Below are 11,982 nucleotides of genomic sequence, written 5' to 3'. Positions count from 1 at the left end.
GGCTGAGCTGCTGATGTATCCCAGCAGCACATAGAAAGCCTCAGTATAAAAAGCTGCATCGAAGGGGGGAACCCTCACAAGTGTCTCTCAGCCACAGCATGACCAGGACCGAGAGCCTGAGAGTGTGGACTTAACAAAACAATGCCCAGCCTAATCATCGAACCACTCAACACACAGCACTTCATCATGGACAGAGATGACAGGAAGAGAAACAAGAACATGTGAGTCAAACATCTGCTTCCTGTAAAAAAAATCTCTTTTTAAAATTCATTTAGGACGAGGTATTTCTTTTAGTTTTTTTAAATATTTTCTCACAACGAAAATATCATGACAATCCTTTATCCATCACATGCTCTCTTTCCTAATTACTCACATACCCAGCATGCTTTGACAACTTCACTGGAAACTAATTTTAAACAGCAGAAAATCCATTCATGTATTTCTTATTTGTGCACAGTGGAAAGAACTTCATGTGCCGACTCCAGTGCATGTTCTCACACTCGTCAAGCTCTGAGAGGTAAGGAGACTTATGGAGTGTTTTGCATACATTTCAGTTCTAAAATAGCCAGCCTGCTCCTATCATTTCCATCTATGGCATCATGAAAGGATTCAAATGATCTCAGGACAGCATGTTTGCTTTGGCACGCCGCGCACACGCCAACATATCCCAGGCTCTCAGCTTTTTTTTTTTTTTTTTTTTTTTAATATGAATTTGATAAGCACATCTGCTGTGCTGTCTTTGATTATAGCCTGCTTCTGTTTGCTCACTGCTTTATTTGAACCCAAATTTGATTCCGGTTAAGTCATCCAACTTGCATTCTCTCCCAAGCAGGCTAAGTTTAGAAGATACCCAACAATGGTCACAGTCACTGGAAAGGCTTCTCGAGTCTAAATGTAGGTTCTTCACAAGAGTGAAAATGTTGCTAGGACAGTAAATTATATTTGTGAGAATAATTGAAAAGGTGATGGTGTTTTTTTTGTTCCTCCAGATGGACTTGCTACTTTTCGCAGCTTTCTTAAATCTGAATACAGCGATGAGAATATTGAGTTCTGGCTCACCTGCGAGGACTACAAGAAGATCAAGTCTTCATTCCGAATGTCCTCGAAAGCCAAGAAGATTTATGAGCAGTTCATTAAAGCAGAGTCGCCTAAAGAGGTAACATATTCATGTAGTATTAGAAAATGCCAGCCCATATGCTTGAATCAGCTTATTCCCCATCTGTGTGCCTCCTTCCAGATCAACATCGACTATCACACCCGAGAGCAGATCAAAAGGAACGTCAAGACTCCCACCATGCACTGCTTTGACGACGCTCAGAAAATAGTTTACGGGCTGATGGAAAGAGACTCGTACCCACGCTTTCTACGCTCGGACATTTATAGAACTCTCCTGGAAAACCTCGCCGCTGACACCGCGAAGGGATGAAAGGCGAAATCAGGAAGGACATAACAACGACAACATCAACAACAACAACAACAACAAAAAAAAGAAACACCCATAACTGGAATGTTTGAGCTCCTTCCAGAAGGAAGAAGAAGGACTGAGGAGGGACATACAGAGGCCTTAGTCTAAGGATCCCCTACACTGAGCACCACAGACACACACCCACCCACACACACACACACCTGTGTGAGAAGAAACCTTCATGACAACGACCCCGTAGTGAGTGTTTGCACTGGACGAGTCTCTGACAGAGAATGAATCAGCGGGGTGACTGACTCTCCCGCTCTGGTCTGCGTAAGCAGCAGAGCAACAGACGCCCTCTGGCCTTCTTTACAGACGGAGGATGTAAGATGCACACTTGATTTAATCCATGAGAGAGAAAGAGTGTGAATGTAGTTGTAACTTCCACTGACTCAGAATAAGCTGTCGCACAAGAGCTGCCCGATAATGATAACACAAGACAACAAATCCATAGCAGGCGAAGGATGTACCATCCCTAGTCCTGCCAGAGGAATTCTAGGACACTTTTCTTTCTTTCTTTCTAATCTAGATTGGGGGTTTAAAAACTGATGCAGAAATATTCATATATACAAATATATGAATATTTCTAGATTTAGGCAGATATTTTGTGCTAATATTTAATATCTTTAAGCTGCAAAAAGTAGTTTCTTCTAATAAAAATCCAGGATGTTTTTTTTTTTGTTTTTGTAAATCATGCACATTTTTGCGTTGAACCAGACTTTTAAATTTTAATTCCTCAGCGCACAATGTGTGGCCAGATTCTTCCTGCACTAGTCGAGTTGTTGACTTGTGAAACAATCTTTATATAGGAATAGGCTGTTTTCACATTGCATGATGGGATGTTGAAACTTCCTATAGTATAAAGCCTTATTACTGCTTTCCAAAAGCACATTGTGTGTGTGTGAATGTAGGGAGTTAAGTTAAACATTGTATTATTTATTATCCGTTGTCACCCTCTGAGTACAAAGTTTGCTGCAGTGTTGAAGTGCTTAGTGATTAGAATGACATTAAATTATTTAAATTGCCTCTTTATTGCAACTAATTGAAATTTGTTTGTCAGTCACACATACACACTGTGGTTTCTCTGGCTTTCAGTCCACTGATTTGAGACAGTAAAAACATTATATGTGCTTCTCTCATATTTAGCATTTTGAGAAATGCTCACAGTACAAATAAGGACAGATATACAGTAATCTGTAAAAATATTTGAAAAGATCAGCATGTGTGTTTTGGGATTTGAGTTTAGAGTACTTGGAATTGATGCTTTTTTCCCCTATTATAATATTTTTTCCTTGAAATGAATCTGTCAGCGTAAAAAATGAAGCCCAGTGCGTGACGTTTTCGAAACAGGAAGGCCCGCACTTCCAGTTTCTTGTGAGAAATGAGATTTCTCTGCCTGACTGTGCTTTCTCTGTTCCTTAATGGAATGCAGTCCAGCTGAACAAGCTTCATCTGAGAAGATTATCAAAGGTCTCTCTGCGTGCGCGCAAAATCCCACAAAATATACAACAATAACCCGAGATGTGAGCCGTCATTTAAAACGACAGAGATGTCAGTGTGAATTTTATTTTATAATCTGGTCCAGGTTAAAGACGATGATCCGTGCTTTCCTTTTTGTTTTTACAGTTAAATTTTCTTCACTTCTAGTCGCTGTAGTCCAATCCAAAGTCCTTTTTTTAATGTTTCCAGGGTTCTGCCATCAAAAGTCAAAGGCATCACACACTTTCTGAGCCTTTATGAGATTATTAGAGCTATCTATCTATCTATCTATCTATCTATCTATCTATCTATCTATCTATCTATCTATCTATCTATCTATCTATCTATCTATCTGTGAGAGGGGGGCTGACATTTTCCAGTAGAGCACAGAGGTTGAATTATTCTTACCACTAAAATGTAACATTGCTTCTGGTATGTATTGCATTTCTTTATATTGCAGGTGAACGTGCAGGTGTAGCCATCACATCAACGCTAACCATTTTTAATGTTTTTTTCTCCCGTGGAACGTGTCTACATGCGTTTGTGTGGACTGAGAGCCGGTGGAGTGGCACTTCGTCAGGACCTCACCAGGTGATTTGCACTTGTGGTACAGTCTGTGATTGATTAAACTGCCCTCAGGGTGTCAGCTTAATTATGTGTTTGTTTTATAAATACACCGTCGGCTCGGCTGGCAACTTCATGTGGACATCAAACACGACGCGCCTCACATGTGAGTGGAAACTTTTGGTCTAAACATAAGAGTGAAAAAATTTGTTTGGTCTAGATTTGTGACAATGCACAAAGTGGTGGGGGAGTGAAGAGAAGCTCGACAGATATAAACAAGTTCTAATATGTCTTAAATCGTTCTAATTTCAGTTTCTTGATGTCAGCTTTTGTTCAAGGGGAGGATCATGACTGTTTCGTGCCATCATTCACGTACAGTATGCATGTTGGAATTTATCATTGTGCAATTTTAGCCACATCAGAAATTTCATCTCCAAACCACCACTAGTGAGAACAGGTTTCATACAAACACAATGAATGAGATATGAAAACACATTGACTAAACATAGACACAAAATAGAACCTCAAATTCAAATTACTTCCATTTCCATTCACTACTGAGATATGCAAATATTAGGAACTAGTTAGTTCACAGTGGATTAACATCAGATACCTCTGTGACAAATTACACAGAAGGTCGAGGTGCAGCTCTTTACAATGTTTATTATTATTATTATTAATAAGCTAAACACGGCGTCCCCACCACAACAGCAGCAGAACTGAGGAAGCCGCTCAGGGGGAGTGGCGAAACATGACCTGGATGAATGAGAGCATCCACTGACAAGAGATTCAATTCAATTTTAGGTTTGCTAGAAATAATTAAAAATAAATAAATCAACAATTCTACAGAACTACAAAGCCATGATTGACTCCACAGAAGCCAACAGTTCGGAACATCCGTTAAACTGGACCTTTAAATTGTTGCAAAAGATGATGGTGCAGCATGATCACGTTCCTCTCTGCGCACTTCCTCAATCAATGGAAACTCCTGAAAAATAATCCTTTGTTTGCTCTCAGCCAAATGCTAATGTCAAACAAATCACCTGCATCAAGGTGTCAATTACTGTAATTCAGTGGCGAAGCTGCTTTACACCCGTAAAACCCTGCAGCACACATTCTAAAAGCGGCCACTATGCAAAGAATGTAATAGGTAATTTGATAGTTAAGTTGCTTCTGTCAGGTGTCGGGATACCAAGCCAAACTTGGCTGTTAAACAAACCCTTTTTTTTTTTTTTTTTTTTATAAATTAGGACCAGATGGTCTACGGACACATGTCAATGCCAGGAAATCAACCTACCAAACAGTCAAGTCTTCTCAACACGCCGGTCATGTAATGTAATTGTGGCAGCTCTGTCAAATGATTAAACATCTTCAACACAAGCACAAGTACAAGTAGCTCTGGTGAGTGACACTAAACAATCAATTTGATGAAATTACTGGTCCCTTGACCTGCTGGTCCTGTTGTTTTTCTTGTCAACCTGTGTAAAAAAGTTGATAATAAAGTGCTGTAAGGTCATGTCCAAGCAGAAGTGTCAAAAAACCGCAGTTCCCTCTGCAGCCTCTGGGGGCTGCCTCCAACAGTGAATCATTTTCCATAGACCTCAAAGTTATAATGTCCAACTTTACAGGAGAAGTAAACATGGTTAGAGCCTGGTCCAAAAGGACTGCCCACCCAACTTAGCTTCACTCAGGCTTCCACAGACACTCTCCAGTAGCCTATCAGTGAAGCTATATCCAGTCTATGGTTCCACCTGTTGTCTGAATTCCCAGAGGATTATAATGATGTTACATCAGCAAAGGCAGTGATGAGCCATGAAGCAGTTAGATGGTCAGAGAGTAAAAGTGAGTAACATAGCTAAGAGGCAGTCTATAGGCATGTCTTTCCTAATGTATAAATCAGGTATCAATCCACAAGGGTTTTTTCACCCTTGAAAAGCAACAGTGAAGGCAAAGTGCTGCTAACATTGAACTTTTGACAGGTAGAACTTTGGCTGAGATGGCAGGATGTGCACACACAATGGATTTTTGTCACTTTTAATGTTGTTGGTGCCTTTTATTGGTGCTGCAGTGATTTTTTTACTGGCTCTACAAGCCTCCTGAGTGTCATAATCTCTTTTTCTGTGTGTTTTTTTATGAGCTGTTCTTTATGTAACCGACTGCCTGACTCTCTGTGGGCCAGTGAAGTTTAACTTCCACCACCACCAGTGGCACAGAGTGACTGTGAGATGCAAAATGACTGAATGAAAAGATATGACAATCAAATAATGTGCAGTGGCTACTTGCTAGAATTTCTGGAAAACTTCTCTTTTATCCCCTCCATAGTCAATCTTCATGCAAAAAAAATAGGGTGCTAATAGGGTGTCACAGCATGTAGGCTTATGTGAAAGAGAAAAGCAGATACCTCTACTTCCTGTTGCCGCACCAACCCGACACAACAGAATCCGTCACCATGGAGACAGAAAGTAGGTGTTCTTGTCTTAGCCTGTCTGTAAAATATAGAAAAAAGAGGTCAGCGGCAAGTCACAGCCCATCCACCCCACCCCCACCCCTCAGGTATGTACAGTAAATACACACAAGACACCTTCATATGTCACTTTGAGGATAATCAGCGGGTTGCACACACCACAAGTCAAGTGATGAGACAGATTGTTTTTGACCCTACAGGTTATTTCAGTACAAGAACTTAATTTTAATGTATCTATTGGCAGAATATTGTGGGTTGTTCCCTGCAGTCTTTAACTTCTATTGTTTTTGTACAGTTTACTGTGCCCTGCAGGATGGAATGATCAGATTGTGTGTAGATAACCTGCTTAAACAAGCTTGGAATTGTACAAAGGAATTGAGACGATAAAGAAATCAGGAAGAATGAACCCTCAGCAACCACTTCCCATGTCCAGTTTTTTAAAGATGCTGGCGCCACCCGATTTCTGACTAATGCAAACATGAGGAAACAGGTGGAGCATGTTTGCAGGTGAGGTGGGCAAGTGATACTTTGGCAAACATACATACAGCTAAGTATCTGTGACAGCATCTTCCTGTCACTCAAAGTACCGCGCCCTTAAGAAGTCATCATTGTCACTAGGTGAAGTACATAAAAACATCACTTCCTGTACATTTGTGATGAACAAGCAAATTAACCATGACCACGCGGTGAACATGTTCATTTCTGCTGCAAAGTTCAGAGCCGGCCTCAATGATACTGACTCTTAAAAAGCTCATTTACACACCTATTTATTAGTTTTTGCTTTAAAAAAATAAAAATGGTCACACATGTATATGTTGATTGCTTGGCCCACAGGATCTATATATCAATCAGTTCATTTAATATTATACATTTTCAGTAATCTCACCCTGATAGATGAGTTTAAACTCTGTGTAAAAACAGTGAGGCTCTGAGATGTACCTCTTGGGTTTTGCACGATCTGATCTTGTGGTAAACTCCTTGAGACGTCCTTCCCTGAGAAGACCGACAACTGTCTCGAATGCTTTCCACTTGTGATGAATATTTCTCACGGTAGAACTTCCAAGCTGTTTGAAACTCATCTCTGCACTGTGTTAACACACACCTGGATGCTCTGGAGCATGCTTTGCGCCTGCTTTGATAGAGGTCTGCACACCTGTTGATGATCAGTTCATCAATGGCACCTGCTGATGCTCACCTATATAAATCCTATGGAAGCAGTAAGGGGGTTCTTAGTATCGCCCACTTTTTTCTCTCTTTGGCTTCATTTTTGTTGAATAAATATTTTTTCACTTTTTTATTGTCCATGTGAAGTTTAAAAGACCCATTAAAATTCTGTTTTTACACACAAAACATGGGATAACTAACTTTTGAACAGGACTTTGTCAGGTACAGGACAGCTCTAGGATGTAATCCCACATTTATTAGTTAAACATTAACCATGATTAACTTGCTTTGCTGTAGTTGGCCTCAGAGTAGCTACTATCATTTTACTCCTCTTTAGTAAATGCATGTGCAGATGCTAGTGTGCCAACTCACACTAACTTCTGGGTTTTTTTTTTTTTTTGCTTTTGGTGCAAACAGCCAAAAAGGGGATTAAGAGTGCAGCTGGACTCTCTGAACACTGCAACGTCCAAACACAGAAAGAACAAAGTCTGTGCTGGGAATCACCTCCTGCGTAAGGCTCTCTGGTCAGAACTCGTGCCTCAGTGGAAACTTGGCTCTGCTCTTCATCCACTTCCAAACAGACGGCTGCTTACACACAGTCTGCACACCATAATAAACACACCGTGTTTTCACCCAGCACAACTCCAAACTGCTGCAACAAAACACACCACACAGAAGGTGACGCGTTAGTGCACTGATAATGTAGAACAAAGTGTGAATATAACGTGTGTGTCCTGTACTAGAAATACTAGAAATGCTCCTTCTGGGATGTGATGTGATTTTCAAGACACACTGCTGTGGGTTCTGTACTATCATTTTAATATTTTGTGTGACAATTAGAAACATTATCATGAATGCAAGGAACAAGCTAATGGAAAGATGGCACAGGTGCCAAGTGAAGGTGGAGCAACTTAGTCATCATCTGTGTTGTACAAACCGGACCTGCAGGTTTAGCTGAACAGCATTACGCATCAGATTCATCTGAATGAAACACAAACATCAACCTGTGTTTTGTGCATATAAGGATAGGCGGGTCTGTGCACAACATCCGGTATGTAAATGAATCCCTGTGCTTCTGTGAATGTGTGAACATGTTTGTGAGGAATCCAAGAACACAATGTGTGATTGAATTACCTGGGACAGGAAGTACTTTGCTGGCAGAGTAGCAATGAATCTTTAAAGTTCATCTAATTCTGCATCTTCTATAGCACTGGATTCTGCTTCTTATGAGCTGTTTTTAGAAAAACAACAAAGTAGAAACACAATGATCGAGCTACAGAGTTAAAAAATGAGATTAAATTAGTTCTACTCAGATCAGAAAACAGTTAACAATGACAGAGATTATTAACTCGGCAAAATCAAACAGGACAGGATTATAGACAGATTATAAACTCCTGAAGCTTGTTAGCCTAGTCTGTATTTGGTGTAAACATGGTTTCCACTGCTTTTAGAAATAAGAACCAAAGAACAAGCTAACTGTAAGCTCCAGCATCTGCCCTGGTTAAAGTAACAGAAAAGTCAGAATTAATTAAAGCTAGTTAGCATAGTCTAGTCCGATCTCATTGGTCAAAAGAAATTCAAACATGAGAACAAGCTAAGTGTTAAAAAAAAACAAAACTAGCATGCAAAGTCAGATTTATTAGCTTGCTGAAGCTGGTTAGTGTAGCCTAACAGTGTTTCAGCTAGCTAGTAAATGTAATGTCAAAGTTTATTTTAAGATGGAAAAGACTAAAACAATCATAACACTCAAAATAATGCTGAAAAGAATGCCTCCTCTTAGTTACCATGATCTTCAGCTCCATTGATCAAAATGCATACTTGTTGAGGTTACACCAGTTCATCATTTGATCACTTGCAACAGGATGTTGATGACGACAGTAAAGTGAAGTTGAGACGGCACCTGCTGATCAGCCGCTTCATTCATTCATTCATTATTATCAATCAGCTGATCGGTGACAGCCATTCCTAGAGGTTCACAGGACAATTTATAACTGTGCCACTCGTGCTGCTGCTGCTGCTCTCCTCCAACCTCCCTTACAGGTGGTGGCTGAGTTTAATAAAACTTTGCGTTTGTTGACGGAGGATCAGTTCTCCCAGTAGCACCTCACTGCTGCTTTGATTCTTCTGAAGGGCTCCATTACAGGGCAGAGCCTTATCGGGGCTAAATCTCACTGTATCACCCTTTGCTATAAATGGTCAATGCCTCAATCTCTGTCTGTCAAGTGAACCGGGTCCTAACTATGTAAAATATGGTTATCTAATGCTCTTTTTGAACTGTAAGGCAAAAGGAGAGTCACTAAAGATGACTCAGCTGATTTCCATCTGTACATTTTGTACATAATATGAAAGGAATTTCACACAGTTCTCATAGAGTGCACTGGTACCTACACAGGTAAGAGAATATTACATCATCGCTTTGACCTGTCATATCTCTGCATGCCATCGCGACAGGAGCCATGACGCTTCACTGATCCGCCACACCCTGAGTGAGTAATTGACTGCAGGTAGTGTTTTGAAGTAACAATGAGTCACTTGTACATAAGAAACAGGCAAAAAAATGTCTGCACATTCTTTTGTGTTGCATTTATTCATATGAATGCAAACTGCACCATAACATGCTGGAAACAAAAGAAGAAAAACACATGAGGAAAGTCAAGAGAGAAGTCTTACTACTCCCCAAAACAACTTTATTTTAAGAACAAGGGCTGTGAGTGTGCCATGCACGTCACCGTCTTGACCCCAGACAAAAATGGAAGCCCTCAGGGAGGTAATGTTTATGCAATGACAGCCTATCATTGCCTCAGGTCCTGAGAGTCATACCAGGGCAAGTCGCTGTTTACACAGCAAAGAGCCAATCACATTAAAGACTTGTCGTTCTGGGCCCGCCTCTCTTTACTGCCACACTCTGGAGAAACTATGGCTGTGTCTCATTTCAGGGTCTGCATCCTTCGGAGTGCGCATTTTAAGGCCGCTTACGTCACAAAGCTGCGCGAAGGCTGTCCCAATTCGCCAAAAGTCGAAGGGTCCTTCAAATGCGTCCTCCAAATGCGTCCTCCTTTTGCCTGAATTTGGAGGACGCATCGCTACCATCCTTCGTGGCCTTAAATATCCCACAATGCTTTGCGGGCCTACTTTTTGTCCAATAGTACGATGACGGACCAAGCGAGCGGCAGCGGCAGGAGTGCCGAATTCACATTTAAATGTAAGTAAAGAGCAGTAGTTGGAGAGTTTTAAAATGCTAGTAGTGACAGCGGCATTAAAAAAATGAGTTTTGTATTTACAAACATGACGTCCTGTTGATACGAGGCGCTGTAAACTAAACGTTTTGATTGAATGTTGTTTTTTGTTGTTTACTGTAGTATAGTATAAAGTATAGTTCACGTGAGGAGCAATATTATCGTTATTATATCAAACGGTCATTCTGCCTGTTGGCATTATGTTGTAGGAGGAGCAGAGAGAAACAGAAGAAACCTGACAACTGATAACGGAGGAGATGAGACTGGAGAGGGAGAGAGAGAGAGAGAGAGAGAGAGAGAGGGAGAGAGAGAGAGGGAGAGAGAGGAGAGAAAGAACGGACAGACCTCAGCTCATTGAGAGGATGGTGGACAGCAGTGATTTTATGTTCTGTGTTATTTAAATGTTACTTATTAAATTGTATATTAAATCGTTCTTGTCTCTGTGTTCTTAAACTCTTCTAACCTTGTTACATTATGTGTTTCATTACCTATTTATAATTTAATAAACTTTTGAACAACTTCTCAGTGACACAGTAAATCATTTATTGTTCTGTTATGTACAATATTTACAAAGACACAGTTTGAACATTTCTAACTATTTACCAGTGGGCATTATGAAAATGTACAGTTTATTATTTATAAAAGATCAGCAGAAAATACTATTCACAAAGAACATATATATAAATGTTTGGCTGAGCAGGAGTCCTTGGTGCTGCTGGACTGGATGGTGCCACGGTGAAGACCTTGGAGTCCTCTGGCTGTGAGTGGGACATCATCTGGGGGAGGGGGGTGCCTGTCTCCTCTGTCCACCACATCGTCCATCAGGGTTTGCAGAGCGGACGATCGGCGGCTGCCATGTTACTAAAGATGTTTTTAAAAAGGGCAAAAATAAAAATAATAACTTCCACAGAGCGGCTTCCAAAGCAGCTTAAAATATGAAAAGCTATAAAATATGTATCCTCACCCTCCAAAGGTGATGATGGTCAGTACACCTCCTCCAGGACAGACAGCTGGTCCTGCAGGGAGCCCCACTCTCCTCCACCCAGCAGTAATTCTCTGGTGCAGTGACAGACCTGATGCTTAATGACACATTAAAGCAGTGGTTTCAGGGTTATTTGCAGGGTTCGTACACATTTAGCTATTTATTTAAAGTATTAAAATTACAAACAGACCCTGTATCAAGTCTTACAATTGAATAAAATATAAATTACATTTAATCATATTTGTCTATCTACTGGTTATATATCTAGCGTTTGCTCAGTAACTGGTATATTAATTATGATCAATAATATGGTTAAACAGCAGCTTACCGTCACCTCCCCACTGCGCTCTCCCAGCCTGAAGAAAATGAGCCGTCACAGGTTTTGCTGCCGCTGGAGCCGCCTCTCCTCTTCCTCCAACAACAAATAAATATATTAAAATATTCCAAATTTCTAAATCCACACTGTTGTCCCGCTTGTTGTGTAGTCCGTGTTGTGTCGCTGTGACTGCTTTTGTTTTTCCCGGGGCAAAATTTATGACGTCGCGCCACAATCAGGAAGTGCTTTGAAGGCCAGACCGTCCCATTTACCAACGGTGGAGGATCCTCCGGAGGATCCTCAGGAGGACGC

The 11,982-nt window shown here is 40.7% G+C and overlaps 1 protein-coding gene across 2 annotated transcripts; it reads left to right on the top strand.

Annotated features, from left to right (window-relative positions):
* Positions 1 to 2,491, top strand: LOC114434280 (regulator of G-protein signaling 21-like). Of its 2 annotated transcripts, none has more exons than XM_028403367.1 (5): positions 1 to 221; positions 458 to 517; positions 833 to 894; positions 990 to 1,156; positions 1,238 to 2,491. In XM_028403367.1, exons 1-5 carry the CDS (start codon positions 142 to 144, stop codon positions 1,424 to 1,426), a joined length of 558 nt encoding a protein of 185 aa, XP_028259168.1. In that variant the 5' UTR covers positions 1 to 141; the 3' UTR covers positions 1,427 to 2,491. The 2 variants fall into 2 exon arrangements, with proteins under 2 accessions (XP_028259168.1, XP_028259167.1); XM_028403366.1 differs by having other exon boundaries at positions 4 to 221; positions 830 to 894; positions 1,238 to 2,490.
* Positions 2,492 to 11,982: the final 9,491 nt, after the last annotated feature.

The sequence above is a fragment of the Parambassis ranga genome, chromosome 4 (genome assembly GCF_900634625.1).
Source record: "Parambassis ranga chromosome 4, fParRan2.1, whole genome shotgun sequence".
Classification (NCBI taxonomy): Eukaryota; Metazoa; Chordata; class Actinopteri; family Ambassidae; genus Parambassis; species Parambassis ranga.
Note: the sequence above shows the minus strand (reverse complement) of the source record. Positions and strands in the feature narration are given on the sequence as shown.

Coding starts and splice junctions, on each gene's coding strand:
- LOC114434280 (XM_028403366.1), top strand. CDS start 142: ATGCCCAGCCTAATCATCGAACCACTCAACACACAGCACTTCATCATG. Junction 518..829: donor CACTCGTCAAGCTCTGAGAG/GTAAGGAGACTT, acceptor TTCTCTCCCAAG/CAGGCTAAGTTTAGAAGATA. Junction 1,157..1,237: donor AAGCAGAGTCGCCTAAAGAG/GTAACATATTCA, acceptor GCCTCCTTCCAG/ATCAACATCGACTATCACAC.